Source organism: Bos javanicus, chromosome 11 (genome assembly GCF_032452875.1).
Source record: "Bos javanicus breed banteng chromosome 11, ARS-OSU_banteng_1.0, whole genome shotgun sequence".
Taxonomy (NCBI): domain Eukaryota; kingdom Metazoa; phylum Chordata; class Mammalia; order Artiodactyla; family Bovidae; genus Bos; species Bos javanicus.
The window spans coordinates 90,664,213-90,680,493 of NC_083878.1; the positions used below are offsets into that span (position 1 = coordinate 90,664,213).

At 49.7% G+C, this 16,281-nt stretch overlaps 1 protein-coding gene across 1 annotated transcript; it reads right to left on the minus strand.

Moving 5' to 3' along the window:
* Window positions 1–5,129: 5,129 nt before the first annotated feature.
* SOX11 (SRY-box transcription factor 11) lies at window positions 5,130–14,417 on the minus strand. The gene has a single exon (XM_061433389.1). The coding sequence runs from the start codon at window positions 14,076–14,078 to the stop codon at window positions 12,723–12,725; it is 1,356 nt and encodes a 451-aa protein (XP_061289373.1). The 5' UTR covers window positions 14,079–14,417; the 3' UTR covers window positions 5,130–12,722.
* Window positions 14,418–16,281: the final 1,864 nt, after the last annotated feature.

The window sequence follows — 16,281 nt, forward strand, 5'->3', positions numbered from 1 at the left end:
ATCCACTGTTCCTTGCAGTAGAGCACGCTGTCTCTGTATTCCAGTACAGACAGAGGCTTCTATTCTTGTCACGTCCTTCAATCCTGGCTATTAAATTTTTTGAGCAATCACCCTCAATGTAAGTATTATTTTCCAAATTATATACATGTGCCACCGTCAATCTAATCAGTAAATGCTATGAAAGGATAATATCATTTCCATAAACTAGAAAAGAAATATAAACAAAGCACAACTATTTTCCACCGTCATCCTTCAGAGGATGCTAAGCAACCTCTTTCGGAGATCGTTGCATCAGGACCTGAATTCAACTTCTCAAAGAAGAGCGATAAGTACTTAAAGAGCTCACAGAAAAATGATTTCTAACTGGTAATTGCTGGCTTTGTTACCTTTAGAGACCACTGAACTACTTTAAAATGACAACGTATCAAAAAATCACTTCTAACTCTTATTCTTCGCCTCCTTACATAACTCCTTGATGGACACAAAGCTGAGATCTGTATTTAATGCATGGTTTTTCTCCCCTATGGAGTAATCCAAGGTGACCAACCGTCCTGACATCACCTCGCTAGTCAGGAATTACAAATGACTGTCGTCCCAGTAAGATTGTGTCGCTATTTAAATTGCTTCTCTGCTGTATTTTTAAGAGAGTGCCTCCAAGGTAGCTGGGGATGACCTCCTTCAGGTGTGGCAGCAGGAAGCTCCGGCTGAGAATGCAGCGCGGGAAGTTCTCCTGAAACATCAGTGAGCTGCCTTGTGCTCTTCCCTGGGAGAGGAGGAGAACCCTGGAGGGCGTGTTAGTGGCCAGTCTCCTTTCTGGAACTGACCAGGCTTCTGCTCCAACACTGGCCGACTCACCATGGGGCCTCTTCTCCACTCACAGGGTCGGCCACCCGTGCTCCCCAGTGAGTCCCCAGAGCCCCAGCCCAGAGATTTCCGGTCCAGCCTCACTTCTGACTTACTCCTGCAGCACACAAGAGAGGAAGTGCCAGGTTCTGGGGACCCAGGACCCCACAAGGCAGCAGGGTCCCTGCCCTCGCAGGGTGACGGCCTGAGGCAGTGCCTTTGATGACTGAACTCTTTCTAGGAGCCAAGGACCGCGTGGTGTCCTGACGACCACGTGTGCACCCGAGCACAGCTGTACCACTCAGAGCAAGGTCAGGCGCGCGGCACGGTGGTCCCCACTCCAGGAATGTACTGCAGAAAGACAGGAAACCGGGCTCTCCAGGCTGCAGGGTGGGGTCTCCCACAGACACGCTTAGTCCCTTCTGCTCCGGTTTCGTCTTGTGGGGGGAGGGGCGGGGCGAAGAAGTAGGGTGACCACGTGGAATTACCATCCACATAGGAACTGGAAGAGAAAGGGCAGGAAGCCCAACCAGACCTCTCTCTGGGCTGCCTGGGATCACCCCTGAGCCAGCTCTTGACTTCAAGGACCTTTCTGCACAGATGTTTTTACAACAACTAAAATATGAAATGTCCCCAAGAGTGCCCCTGGCCTTCCTCCCCCTTCTCCACTCCCATTAATGTCACACCAACCAAGCGAAAAATCAGATTTACAGACTCTACTGTTTCTCTTCCCGGACTCTTTTTTTTTTTTTTTCTTCCCTTTAATCCAAACACAACCAAATTCCTTTATTCCTCGTGCTGTATTCATCCTCTCGCTCCCTCACCCTCGGAGGTCACCTCCCCTCTGCCAGCTGCCTCCCTCCCCCAACTCAGGGTCCCCAGCCTCCTGGGTCATTCTGGGCTTTTCAGGGTGACTGGCCATCTCGTCTACCCCAAGGCTCCACTCTGAGGGCTCTCCAACTCGCTTTGCTTCTGGCTACACTTGCTTGGCCAGGCCTCCTCTCCTCCCCCTCACCCACCATGCCCCTCACGCAGCCCAGAGGCCTTCCTCCACATCTCTGGATCCGTACAGACTTGGACCGAAAAGAGGCATCTTAGCCTCCTGCCCAAGCCTCTCCACTGGGGGCCACACAGAGCTATCTTTCGGTCTCTCCAGCTTGCCTGTGCGGCCCCGCCCCCAAGCAAAGGCTCTTTACTTGTGTTAACTCCTGCTAGATTTTGTTCCAAAAAGACTTTTTTTTTTTTTTTTAATAAAACACTAGCACGTGGAAAGGGCTTAGGCAGAAGTGAATCTTCTAGAACCTTCTGGTTTGATTTAAAATGACGTTGAGTAGAAATATTTAAGACGCGATCTCATACTCCCCAGCCTTGTTAAATAGGTCACAAATGAGCACCGTTTAAACACGTTTTTCATGGCTCACTGTCACTGTTATAAACACTGATTTTTATAATGTGATAGAACACAGTGACACATTCAGAATCACCTGAGTGCAGCTGTTTATACTCTCACGAGATGACCCCAGAGTTTTGAGCTATTAATATGTGTGTGTCTTTATAGATTCCTTATAATCTGTCTTCTCTCCCTCCCACTTCTTTCTTCTCCTCCTCCCCCTCCTTCTCCTTCACTTCTGCTTCTTTAGGTCCTGAATTCACTCCACTAAGCTTGTGACTTTTGCCATTCGACAAGTTAGAAAATCAAAATTTTACCTATAAGGGACAAAATAGGAATGAATAGCATTTGAGGACCCCTTCGTTTTGAGATGACATCTACCAACTGAAATAAGCCCTGATTTAACAGAACAGTGAGGAAGGCTATGCTGGGGACCACGGTCCCTGAAGAGTTATTTCTTGGCAAAGGAGTCCTGACACATCTGAGAGTTGAAGATGAATGTGGGATGCTGTGCCATCCTAAAGGTGTAAGTATCTACAAATGCAAAGTCGTTCTCAAAGAAATCTTTGATGTAGATGTTTCTTAAAAATGAATCTACAATTTCAGAGGGTAAAGCCAATGTCCTGTGTGACTGTGGAAATGCTTGACATTTCTTTCTTTCCCTCTTTATCATTTTTGAAAACTTATTTTACTTTTGTGCATTTGACTAAACTCTTTCATTTTCCAGTATTTAACACGCTATCCCCACTCTGGCTATCTGAACTGCTTTCGGTTGTTCTCACTGGGTTAAAAGAAACACAGATGCTCTCAAATAATCCCAAAGAAATAGGGGTTTATTTGGTTTCGGTTTGGCCACATTTAAGAGAAAGTCTGTGTAACTGCCACCTACTCAACCCTGAGCTCTGGTTGGGGTGATTTGGCGGGCTGGTCAAGGACTCTGGAATTCCATTTCCCTCTGCTTCAGGCTCATACCTGTGGCTCCAGCCATGACATCTACATCCCAAATGGAAGGAGCCTTTGCAGAATGGCATGTGACCACCCCATATGCCTTCCTGTAAAGGTGTTTTCCTGGAGGTCTCACTGAGCTGGCCTGAGCAACATCTCCCTGCTCAGAACCATGTCACAGGGCACCTCTCTGCAAGGGACGCTACCTTTCCAGCTGGTCTTATTGTGATTCAAACCAAAGTGTGCATTTTAGTAAAGAAAAGTGGACAATCAACTATTGAATAGACTGCCAGCGTCCACTGATTTCTGTGGTTAACCCCGCTGAACCGGGCCTGCAGCCACCAGGGCACCTCCTCCAGGCAGTGGAGCTCTGTCTAAGGAGTCACAGGGTTCTCCCTCAGGACTTCTCTGCCTCCCGTTTCTGCTTCTCAGTTTCCCCCTTGGTTTTGGCCTCCTTGTAGCTACAATGCCTACTCCAGCCACACGAGACCTTCCCCACCTCTCTATCTAAATCCTGCAGAGAAGTCAGCAGATCGATGTGTTTTCCAAGCCCAAATTTGAGAAGGAGGATTCTGACTATAAGTTCAGCTTAACTCTTGAGAGAGACAGAATGAGTTCCAGGTTGGAAGCAAGCCTTTCATCTATGAGTGATCTTTCTGTTTTATTTTTTGGGGGAAGGTTTGCTTGTGTTTTGTCTGTTTGCCAAGCTGCTTGGTGGCTTATGGGATCTTAGTTCCCCAACGAGGGATCGAACCTGGGCCCTCAGTAGTGAAAGCACAGAATGCTAACCACTGGACTGCCAAGGAAGTCCCCATGAGCTATCCTTTAGTTTGGGGACCTCTAGGCCAAATTAACCTCAGTCAGGGGCCCTAGGAAATACAGGGTCTTCAGGTCCAGCTGAAAAGGGGAGCATGCTAAAGCTAGCAGAACTAGCTAATGATGGGTACTGAAACAATTGGCACCTATGATGTGTAAACTCAAGCTAAATATACACTGGTGATTATTTCATAGAAAGAGACATCAAAAAGGTGAATCTTATCCCTCCTCATTTTTTTCAGTCTACTCAGTGTGCCGTCTATTATGATAAGCTTTAGCTTTCTGTCTGGTCACAGAGGGAACAGTCTGTAGCTGTGCACTTGTTCTGTGAGATGACAAAGTGTAAAGCGATAGTACCTCCCCTGCTATGGCCGTATTCCATACCTGCGAGTCTTAGAAGATCAAAGTGCATCGCATTTTTAATGAAGTTATATGGGCTTGACCCGATAGCAAAATCAGGATTCAGTGATGGCCCATTCACCAGCTATACATGTCATAAAAGAATTTACTTTCAAGTAGAACCAGTGTAGCTTCCAACAAGAGTATCATTCATCCTTGAGTCCAGGCTTACTGTCTCTACTGTCCTTTACAGATAAGCCATCACTGAGGGAGGGGATATCTCCTCTTCCTTTCATTCCTGGCTAGATTTAATGGGACTCTCACCAAGCCAGAGTTTTCACATTTTATGCTTTCCTACCAGTGATATTTTAGTCATAGATGTCTCTTCAATAATTTAACTGGTGATTTTTTTTTTCTGTTTTTATGAAACCCACATCTTGAAAGTCAAGGAGTATAACAAACAGCACAAGGAGTCGCAATGAGGAATTTGAAACACATTCAGGATCCTTTAGTAATTAATTGCAAGGAATGTTTATGCCAGGTATTATTCATACAGGGTCTATTTTTTTTGTTTCCTTTAAAATATAAATAAAATAAAATTCTACCAAAGTGAAAAACATCCTAGGATATTCATGAAGTGAAAACATTGACTATATTATCTGATGATAAGACTGAGTTGCCATAGATAACTCAGTTATTTGTCCTTTGGTTTGTACTGAAAACTGGTGTAACTAAGCACTTATGTGTGGTTGTGTTACTTGTGCACTTGAAAATTTGTTACAATACAACACAAACATTTCTACAAAAGCAAATTTAATATACAACAAACACTCACCATGTAAACACATCTTTTAAAAAATCTGGTAATAGTTCCAAGGATCACTTACAGGCTTCCATAAAAGTATTTTATATCAAGAATCTCAATACAGAATGATTTCTATGTCAAAATACATTTACGCTGTAAATTGTTATAGAAAAAAAAAGACACAGAGAAACGGAGTTTGCTGGTATTGAATTCAACAGCAGCAACTGCCCCTGATCATCTTCCTTCATTTTCTACTTCAAGCATTTCTGACAACACACGTCCATCTACCCTTCTATAGTCTATGCTTTTACTCACTCAATTGACCAGTTAAAAATCTCAAGACATTATTATCATGCTTATTTGCAACATCAGCAGCTCTCAAACCTGCCCAAAGCATTTCTGGGGGCCTGTTCCTCTCCAGGCTGACACTCAGAACTTTCCAGAACCTGTCCACGGTATCAGTATGGAGGACCACACATTAGAAAATGAACAGTAGTTATCAAGATGCAAAACAGGAAAAAAGCCACATGAAAACCGCAAGTGCAGATCAATCACACAATTTTATTAGAGTCTTTTGAACAAATGTATTCCTCTGTGAAAAACTCTTGCAAAAGAGACATTGGGGTATACTATTTTCAACCCTGAGCAATAGCGCTGCATACCAAGGGGGTGGGGCGAGAAGCTGGTTCCATTGAAACACCAAGCACAGCCACTGATATGCTCTATGTGATCAGGTTTTTACAAAAAAATACATAGTTTTCAATAAATAATGCTTAATTTTACAACTTTGATACAGCAATGTCATACACCGTTTTAACACACGAAACTCTGCATGCTAGACAGGGTACAGAAGACAAGACTTCGCCATGCATTTTCTTTTCCCCTTAGTGCTATCGGACATCATCCTCCAGCGCCCGGCCTCGGGGAGCGGTCCCCTCTGTTTCACAGCCTCTGGTCGTGCGCTGGCATGCAAACTCTAAAAAAGGTTCCCCCCCTCCGCAAACCACTCAGACTTCTAAACAAAAGGGTTTTTTTAGCTTTCCTGCTCCCAAACCTGGAGTGGCTCTGAAAATAGACTTGGGCAGCGTCCTGCTGGAAACTGCTCTGGGTGTCAGGTGGCCCCGTCCTGGTGGCCTCCAGGGAGCGCTGTTACGCCACCACCACTAGGAGCCCCACATTGGAACAGCAGGCTCCTTCCTAAAGCAGTCCGTTCCAGAAAAGGGTGTCATGGAACAAATGCCAAAGACTCTTAAACCCACCACATATGTACAAGAGTAAAAATAGACAAAATGGGAAATTAAGGGTAATGGCATAGAATGTTTTGCCCGATATGATTCCAAGGGCACTGTGTTTCTGAATAAGAAGCTAGATGAAGAAATGTGTGTCAAGAGGACCCTTTGTCAATATCTATTTGATCAAAATTCTTTAGGTTGCATATTAGCAACATTTCCAGTGGCTTTTTTTTATAACGAGGAAATATAATAGATTTAATAAAATAAGGTCAGCGTCAAAGTCACTTCAAGAACCCTAGAGTGAATTTTGTTTTTACGCATTTTCCAACAGCTTGTCATACTGCTGTTGTGTCATTTTCACAGCAGAGAAAATCCAAGTCTATGTGACTAAGTAAAAGAAGCTTGATCAAACATTGAGAAGGAAGCCTCACGTCTGCCCATCCAGGTTCTCAATTCACCAATCGCTCATGTCAAAACACATCTCCGCTTGACCATATTGCTCTTAGTGGTTTGTTTTCTCTACAGAGAAGTGATCCATTTGCAACAGAAATTCCCGGGTCATGTAAAACAGTCCTGTCTGTGCACTGGCAGAGGTATTGAATCTTCTCGGAGTATCTCTACCCAATAAAATTATTACTTTTATACATGGAACATTATGAACTTATGTTTCCCTTTGTAAGCCATTGTATACTTTCTGCACTTTTGTGCTTTTACTGAGTATAAAAATAGGTCTCCTTTAAAATTCTGTTTAAGTTCACTAAAAAACTACTTGTTTGTGAAATTCTCTTAAAAACTCACTGCATCCACATGGAAGAGATAAAACTAATTAGGCAGCTAGTTGATATAGGTAGTGTTAAAAAAAATAACTACAGTGGAAAAAAGAGAAAAAAAGCTATGTTAAGATTCAAGAAAAAAGCCAGTAGCAAGGTAAAATGGAAGAGAATTGAGTTTAAGAAATTGTGTTTCATCTTTATTGTGATCAAAAATGAGGGCTCCACAGAAAGGGGTAAGAAAAAGGAGTTATCAAAGAGCAGACTTTGCCAGATCATCAAATGAAAGGGGGTGTGGCAGAAAAAACCCAATAAATGAACAGTGAGAAAGGACCAATGATTAAAATAGCCAGATGGCTGAAAAGCACGTCCAAGAGTCATTACACGGAGACGGTTACTTTGGGAGCTTGTGAATTCCCGTGTTAGATACATAAGGCTCAGTCTTGGTATTCTTACAGGCCTAGGCTATACAAAGGGTATTTGAAACTGACATTCCTAATGAAATTTTATAAAATTTGGCCCTTACAATAACTGAGAAGTATCCTGAAAAATCTTCCCTGAAGCTGTAATAAAGAAAGTTTCTTATCTACTGATAAAATCGACAACTCAGTAAACTATTTTTGCTGGTCATCCTACATAAGAAAAAAGCACAAATATATTGGCCTCAGAAATCTGTTAAAAGCAGGGGACCACAGTAAAAGAGTATAAAGATTCTATAAATGGGAGAGTCCAAGAAAACCTCTCTATAAAGTGTTCACAAGGATACATATGCCCATTAGAAGAAAAAGTAAGAATATACATATTATTAATCATATCAGAGAATAAAAAAGTTAAGATTGATATAATATATTTATATTGAATGACTACTTTAAAAAAGAGCAACTTATTTGCTTTATTTCTCAGATTACTTTCAAAAGTCATTTAAATTCTGAAGAGAAAAACAAGTGTAAGTTTCTCAAAGTGTACCAATAGCAAATGACTCTGGTTCCAACTCCCAGAGAAGGGAAAAACAAGTTGCTGTTTGAGTCTTTTTCTTTCTCAAAGAAAAGAAAAAAAAAAAAACCCTAAGTGATCCTGACTGCTATATACATGCATATTTAAATCACTTCCTCTCAATTAACATTAAAATGAAACATCTCTGCTCAAAATGGTTTTAATGATTCCCCCCTCCCCAAAGGATCTAACAAATAATTTGCCCTGTGACTGTAGTCATTCATAACATACATAATATTTGCAAAGCACAGTTTAAATACACTGCCTTCATTAGCATTATATATTTTTAATAAAAGGATGCATATCAGAGTGTAAAAACTGGAAGATTATTTCCACAGTTTAAAGAATTAATAAGAGAATGCTGGTTCAAGTTCTTTAAGATGGAAATCTTAGTAAAATGCCATCCTAAATCTGTGAACAACTTACAAACAGCAGGATACCCACTGACTAAGCTGCAGTGCACTAGGCCTCCCTCCCCCCTCCCCCCTCACTATTTAAAAATATTCTGTCAATGCTTAGTTCAAAATAAGACTTACTTAAGAGACCAAAAAAATGCAATTAAACTTTTATTGAAGACTATCCAGTGGCAAGAATACCTTGTGTATTATATTATGTTTTAGACATTCAATAAAGAATTCATAAGAATGATTTTCACAATGCATTCATCGAAACAGCCTTAAATATTGTTAAAAGCGCATTCAAGCGCCTGTCCTGAGTTCTAACAGGTTTTTAATTTTAGATCGCCGATCTCTATTTTTTTTTCTTCTTTTACTATCAAGAACTTAGGCTACATAGCTTTTTGAAAATTTTCATCCAGACTATGCTTTTCCATTCTGAAGCCAAATCATTACATGTTACTACTGCAAAGTTTCTACCTCACCACAGAAAATGTCCGATTCATCTATGATTGAAACATAAAATGCATGCAAAGTTTTCAGGTTTTCCAAGTACATCGTCTCAGTTTTATGAATGGGTTTGTGTTTTCAACAAGTTTTAGAACTGCAGCAGAGGGCCACTATGTAAAATTCCCAGCACAGAGAAGCCTCAATTGTAAACCGCTGGTTCAATTACTCGTGGCTAAAATAAATGTCCCACCAACGACTACATCAGTCTTATCATTTGGGAGGCGGGGGCGGGAAGGGGAGGTAAACAATTTCAGAGATCCAGTTCTAATGTTGAGAACCTTGTTATTTAACACCCTCAGCCCTTTCTCCTCCCAAGTGTTCTACGGAAATCTGATGATTCCTAGAAATGAAACAGCCACAGAAAAGAAATGTGTCCATCTACGGCCAAAGCTTGCTGGCTTCGCATCCCAGGGGGTAGGGGCCGGGGTGGAGGCTTGCCAAGAAGAGGAGGGAGGCCGGGGGAGGCCAAGCAGGCAGGGACGGGGCCCTAGAGGCAGGGGAGGAGGAGGCCAGGCTGGAAGGGTGCCCGCGCGCCCCTGGCCTAGCAGCTCCCGGCAATGCGTGGACGCTGCCCTTTAATCTCGCCAGCATCTCAATAAAAACGGAGACCAAACCTTGGTAAATCATTGCAGTAGGTGACCAAGAGAGTAGTGGTGATTTTGCACCTAGTTTCAATGAGCCACTGCAAACCTCCCCCACTGCAGGCGTCCGCTCTCTCGGAGGCAGAGCTTGAGGTTGGCGCTCGGGCCCCGGCGCGGCCTCCGTGCAGCCTCCCTGCCTCCCTCGGCGCGGCCCCCGGGGAAAGACGGGCCGAAGGCACCGAAAGGGCGCGGGGCCAGGGGTGCGCGTGCCGGGCGGCGCTTGCCAGCCGGGCCCGCCGCGAAGGCTCCGTGATACACGCGGCCGGGTCTGGGGAAACGAGAGTGGGGGAACGGGAGTAGACGGGCCAGGCAAACGGTGCCCAGCACTGAGAACTCGGCAGGAGCCGAACCACCTAGGAGCCCACCCCGCCCCCGGCCTACCTCCGGGGCGGCCCTAGAAACGGCGCGAGACCCTGGAGCCGGGGGCCCGGGCGGGCTTTCCCGCTCATCCCCGCAGTTTGGCGGCCTCGCGGCCCCGGCGCGGATCTTTCCGCGCGTCTCCAGGCCCCAGGGCGCGGCGCCGAGGGGCGCGCGGCCTCCGCGCGGAGAAAGCCAGGCGCCCAGGACCCAGGGCCTTGTCTTCGGGGTCCCCGGCCGCCGCCCAGGCACCCTTGGTTACACGCACCATCACCCTCCGCCCCCCCGCCCGGCCAGCTCCTCCCGCAGCTTCGCCCGCACAGACTCTCCGGTGGCCGTGCCCCGTCCCTCCCGCCGCCCTGGGGTAGCCTTCCGCGCGCTCCTTCCCCAGCCTTGGGCCCGCCGCGCCCCGCTCTCCTGGCGACGCCAAAAAGAGACTGAACACCGACCACCACGCCCTAGCGCCGGTCACCGCTCGCGGTCCAGAACTGTAGCAGCGCTTCCCACCAGCGCACAGGCGGACATGCAGCGTCAAGGGGGGAAAAAAAAATTCAAAACTGGAAACGGCTGTCCCCCGCCTCTAAGGAGGGAGAACTGCGAGCATCCGCGCGCGCTCAGCGCTGGCCACCCAAGGGCGCGGGTTACCGCGACGCGCAGCCCCGACGCGGCCCCTCCCGGAGAAGGCTAACCCCCGCCCGGCCCGGTGCCCGCGCCCCCCGCCCGCCGTCCGGATGGGCAAGGAGGGGAGGGTGGGAGTCGCGGAGGAGGAGGTGAGAAAGGAAATGGGGTTGCAAAGGGGGAAGGGAAGGGAAGGCCGAGAGAAAAGAATCCTCCGCCCCGGGTTTGCCTAACCAGCCACCGAAAAAGAGAAGCGAGGAATTGGCCAGCCATTGAGCACTTCCAGCCGAAGCCCGGAGAATATGGGATTCCCTCCGGCCACCTTCCCACCCGCGCGCACAGGGGCCTTGTATCTGAATGCCCTGCGACAACACCACCGCCAGTAGGACTTCCATAGAGACTATGGGCGATGCGAGTTTCTATCAGTTCCAGCTGATTTATTAAAATTGTCAAGATACAGACTTCCAGCACCAAAAAAAAAAAAAAAAAAAAACAGGCAATGATGTCGACAGTGCATTGAGTCTGCTTTGCCACCATTTGCTACAAAATATGCAGATGGTCTGTACTTTATTTAGATTATATTGCACAAAATGAGAAACTTTTTAAACTATGTGCCTTTTTCTTTTTGCTAAAAATCGAGAATCCAGTTTCAAACCTTCCATCTGGGGCCCCATCCACATATCACAGCGTATGAGATACATAAAGTCCTACTATAGTACAGTACATATACAATCTTTAAACTAAGATAACAGCTCTGAGGTCTATATCACCGTTTTCAATAAATCTTTACCTACAAATATTGAACAAATCTCTACTATAGCTGTACAAAAAAAGTTTGCTTTTTTTTTTTTTAACCACAAGGCCTTTAGATGCAAGGATTATTTTAAAATTTTAATCCTTTTTAAACCAGGACATAACGTACCAACATACTTGCATGCTAAAAAAAAAAATAAGAGGAAAAAAAGAAATCAAAAGGGAAGAAGTGCCTGAAAGTCTTACTGAAAAAACACAGCAAGAATGTTCCCTTTTCACTGTACAAAAATACGCCTGAAAATATATTAATTTTTAAAAAAGACTGAGGTCTGTTATGTATCAAAAATGTTTCAATACCTTTTGTACTGAGGTCTAGGCTGCCTGGTATTCAATCAAGGAGGTATAAGGGAACAAGTTACAAAAAAAAAGTTGGCAAGTAGAAATCACATTTGTAAAACCATAAACAATTTGATCTGAAAAGTAAACTCTGATCTTAAGTCAGTTCACAGTTTTTTTTTTTTTTTTTGTAAGCGTTTGTACAGTCTGCATTTTTTCAAGCTCCCTGCAGTTTTGTTAAGAATCGGATGCATAGAAGACATCAGTTTTCTCCCTCCAAAAAAATAAAATTAAATTAAAAAATTTGCCATGGTCCCTTTTTTGTTTTTGTGTTTGTATTTTTTTTAAAAAAAATCACCAGTTCTTTAAGATCTCTTAAGAAAAAAATAAAATAAAATAAAATAAAATCTCCAACCAACTCCCCAGTTGTGCTGCCAAAGGGTCCTCTGCAGGCGTCTTCCAGACTTCAAAGACCAACAAGCTTCAAACAGCGCCTTCCGGAGCGGGTCCTCGTTCCCCTCCCCCGCCCCGTCCCCTCCGCCTTTGTTGCCATCGCGAATTTCAGGGAAAAAAAGAAACAGTAATTACAAAAACACATTTGAGGGGGGGGGGGGTGGAAATCACAACTCCAGACTAGGTATTCAACTACCTTGAGACACGATCAAGGAAGGGAGAGGAGGTTGGGGGGGTGGGGGAGGGGACAAAAAAAGGACAGGAAAAATGTTTCAAAAACTACTCATTTCACTTTAACTCCACCAAAATTTTCAGCATCTTTCCAATTTCTTTGTATCACGACATCGTATCAACATCAGCATCTTCTTCTCGCCCCTCCACCCTACCGCCATCACCGCCGACACCAAAACCTTGTTATCATCATCAGCATCATCACGACCACCACGACTTCCTCCCAAGGAACCCTGCTCTGCACCCGCCAGAGAAAAAAGAGCGAGAACGGGGCGCCCCCATCCCACCCCTCCTCTCAATACGTGAACACCAGGTCGGAGAAGTTCGCCTCCAGCCAGTCCCCCGCGATCATCTCGCTCAGCTCGGGCGTGCAGTAGTCGGGGAACTCGAAGTGGGAGCCCAGGCTGCCCTCGCTGAACGAATCCAAATCCTTATCCACCAGCGACAGGGACAGGTTCCCGGCCGCCGCGCCGCCCCCCAGCTGTTGGTCGCCGGCACCGTGCGCGCTTTGGGAGAAATTCAAGCTCAGGTCGAACATCAGGTCGTCGGCGTCCTCGCCGCCGCTGCTGCTGCTGCTGCTGCTGCCGCCGCCACCGCCGCCGGACGAGGAGGACGAAGAGGAGGTGGACACGGAGCGCGCGGACGCGGGCGACAGCGCGGGCTGCGCCAGCGGCGGCGGGTGCTGCTTGGTGATGTTCTTGAAGCTGTAGTAGAGGCGGCTGCCGCCCCCCGCGCCCGAGGCCGCGCCGGCCCGCACCTCGTCGTACAGGCTCGCGCCCTCGGGGGACTCGGCCGCGCTGCTCAGCGTGGGGCTGGCGGGCACTTTCGCGACGCTGTAGCGTCTCAGCAGCGGCGGGGGCGGCGGCTGCTGGCCCGGCGGCTGCAGGAGCTGCGCGTGCGGCGGCGGCTCGTCGTCGTCCTCGTCCGCCTCCTGCTTGATCCGCAGCTGCAGCTCGTCCTCGTCGTCCTCTTCGTCCTCGTCGTCGTCCAGGAATACGCACTTGACCATCTTACCCGCGCCGCTCACGCGCAGGCTGCCCAGCACGTAGTCGTCGCCCGCGCCGCCGCCGTCCCCGGGCTGCGCCGCCTTGCCCGCGCCCGCCTTGGCGCCGCCGGCCGCCGGGGCCGCGGGGGCCTTGAGCTTGCCGCATTTCTTGCTCGAGCCCTTGGAGGTCTTGGCGCCGCCGCCCGCGCCCGCGCCCGCGCTCCCGCCGCCGCCGCCCGCCGCGCTCTTCTCCGGGCTCTGGCCCGCGCTGGGCTTGGCCGACGGGTCCATCTTGGGCTTTTTCCGGGGCCGGTACTTGTAGTCGGGGTAGTCGGCCATGTGCTTGAGCCGCAGCCGCTCCGCCTCCCGGATGAACGGGATCTTCTCGCTGTCCTTCAGCATTTTCCAGCGCTTGCCCAGCCTCTTGGAGATCTCGGCGTTGTGCATGTCCGGCGACTGCTCCATGATCTTTCTGCGCTCGATCTTGGACCACACCATGAACGCGTTCATCGGCCGCTTGATGTGGCCCGACGCCGTCTTGCACCAGTCCGGGTCGCTCTCGTCCAGGGCCACCGGGCTGCAAGCCATGAATTCGCCCTCCTCCGTGTCCAGCGCCTCCCGGGGCAGGTTGCTCTCCGCTTCCAAGCTCTCGGCCTGCTGCACCATGATCCGCGGCGGGGCTGGGCGCTCCCACCCGGGCCGCTCGGTCTCGTGCGGGGCTCCCCCTCCCCCGCTCGGCCCTCCACCTTCCCGGGCAAGTTGCAAAGTCCTGGGCACCCCGCGTCCGCGGCTCCCCCCCTCCCCCCCGCCCCCCCTTCCAGTCTGCACACAGCGGCTGCGGCGACTCGGAGCCGCCCGCGCGCGGGGCAGCTGCGGCCCGCGACGCGAGAGGAGGCGGCGGCGGCGGTGGTGGTCGGAGCAGCCCGGGGACCCCCTCTCTCTCTTTCTTTCCGGCTCCTGGCTCTCGCCGCGAGCGCCGGACCCCACGCAACTCCCAGGCGCGCGCGCTCCTTCTGCAAAAAGTTGAGGGCTCTCTCCCAACTAGTTATCAGGGTGTCATCGGAGTGACGTCACCCCGCGGGCCAGCCAATGGCCGGGGCCGGCCCCGCCCCGCCGCCTTGATTAACTCGGCGGCCCCGCCCCGTTCCCGCCCCCGGGCTGCAAAGATGGGGGTGGGGGAGGGGTAGGAGGAGGAGGCAGGTCTCGAAAAGTGTTCTTTAAAAAAAAAAAAAAAAAAAATTCGTGTGTGTGCAGCGAGGCGCCCCCCTCCCCGGTACGCTCGGGAGCCGCGCCCGTCCCCGCGGGAGGGCCGAACTGGGCCAGTCCCAGCGTCGGAGCGAACCGAGCGCACCGGGTCCGGGGAGGGGCCCGGCGCCCCTTTGTGCCCAGTCCCCCACCACCCGCCCACCCTGGAGGCCGGTCCGGGTGAGCCGGCCAGGCGCGCTCCCTCCCCGCGGGCGCACGCCCGGGCACGCGCACAGCCCGAGCGGGCGGGGGCGGGGGCGAGGGTCGGCGGTCGGGCCGGGGGGTGGGGGTGGGCGCTGCTGCTGCTGCTCCCCCGAGGGGCGCGGGGAGCCCGCCGAGCCCCCAGGCCGACGGCAGGTGGCGCTTGGACACAACCGCCTTCCCCGGGCACGTGGGCGCTCCCCTCCTTTCTCTCCCTTTCTCCAAGGCCGAGACATCCCCTTAAAGCCCGGCCGGCTGGAGCCCCCCGCCCCGGTTGGCGCTTTCAGTTTAGCCCTTTCTCCGCGGCTGTCTCCCCTCCTCCCCGCGTTGGGACGCGCCGCACGGTGCGCGTTTGGCGGCGCCGGGCCCGTCTGCGCCCCGGCCCCCGGCGGAGGCCGGAGTAACGGTCCGTGGGGCTCGGCCTGGCCGGTCCTTTGGCCGGCGATCGGGCCCCTTCCCCGGGCTGGTTCCAAACCCGGTCCAGACGCAGAGCTGCGTCCCAGCCCTGCCGCGCGCCCCGCGCCCTCCCCTCCCCCCTTCCTTTGTCCCCTCCCCCCTGTCTCGCCCCCCAAAGCAGCCTCGTCCTGAAATCCAGCAAGGAGCTAGCACGCCTTCTGGATCACTCACTAGTGTAGCTGAACAACCCAGACCCAAGAAAAAACGGGAGCACCCCAAGTTTCAAGTCGAAATATTCCCTCTTTTCCCGTGGAAAGGTGGGACCGACCGCCCAGAGGACCAGAACGCGGCGTGCAGGCCAAGCTGATGTCCCAGCCCCGCGCCCGGTCTGTCTCGCGCCGCTCCTTCCGAAGCCGTGTTTCTTTGTGTGTGTGTGTATATGTTTGGTCCCTGTTAACCATCCCTGGATATTCTGGGGGCAATTAAGAGGACACCGCTGCTTCTTTTCCAGTCTCTGTCGTCATCCCGGTCTTCACACCCTCCGGGCGTTGGGAGCTGGCAACTTTGAACAGTTCCCGAGATACCGCCCTGAGGATTTCACAAGAAAAGTCAGCTGCTTAGGACTAGTAAAATTAGCCAAACCTGCTTCCTTTCAGGTGCTCTGTCTGCGAGAAAAAGACTGCATTACCTAAGCATTGCAGCTTGTCTGACGTCTTTAGTAACAGGGTACCATTTTTTCACAGATGCTTTTTTTTTTTTAATCATCCTGGCCATACCCTCCCCCCTTCGTCCATCCTAAAGAAAAAAAAAAAAAAAACACACTGCATCAAATACTTGTGATATTCAGGCCAATAAGACTGGCAGTTTATTTTTTAAAGGGCCAGAGGGACCGAAAGAATTGACAGTCATTCTTATGGGTTAACCTGAAATCTGGAGACGTCTGAAACCCAAAGCAGTGTGTGGAAATTCATCTCCCCGCCCCCCTCAAAGGCACGCACTGCATCTTGTGTTTCTGTAGCCTCACAGG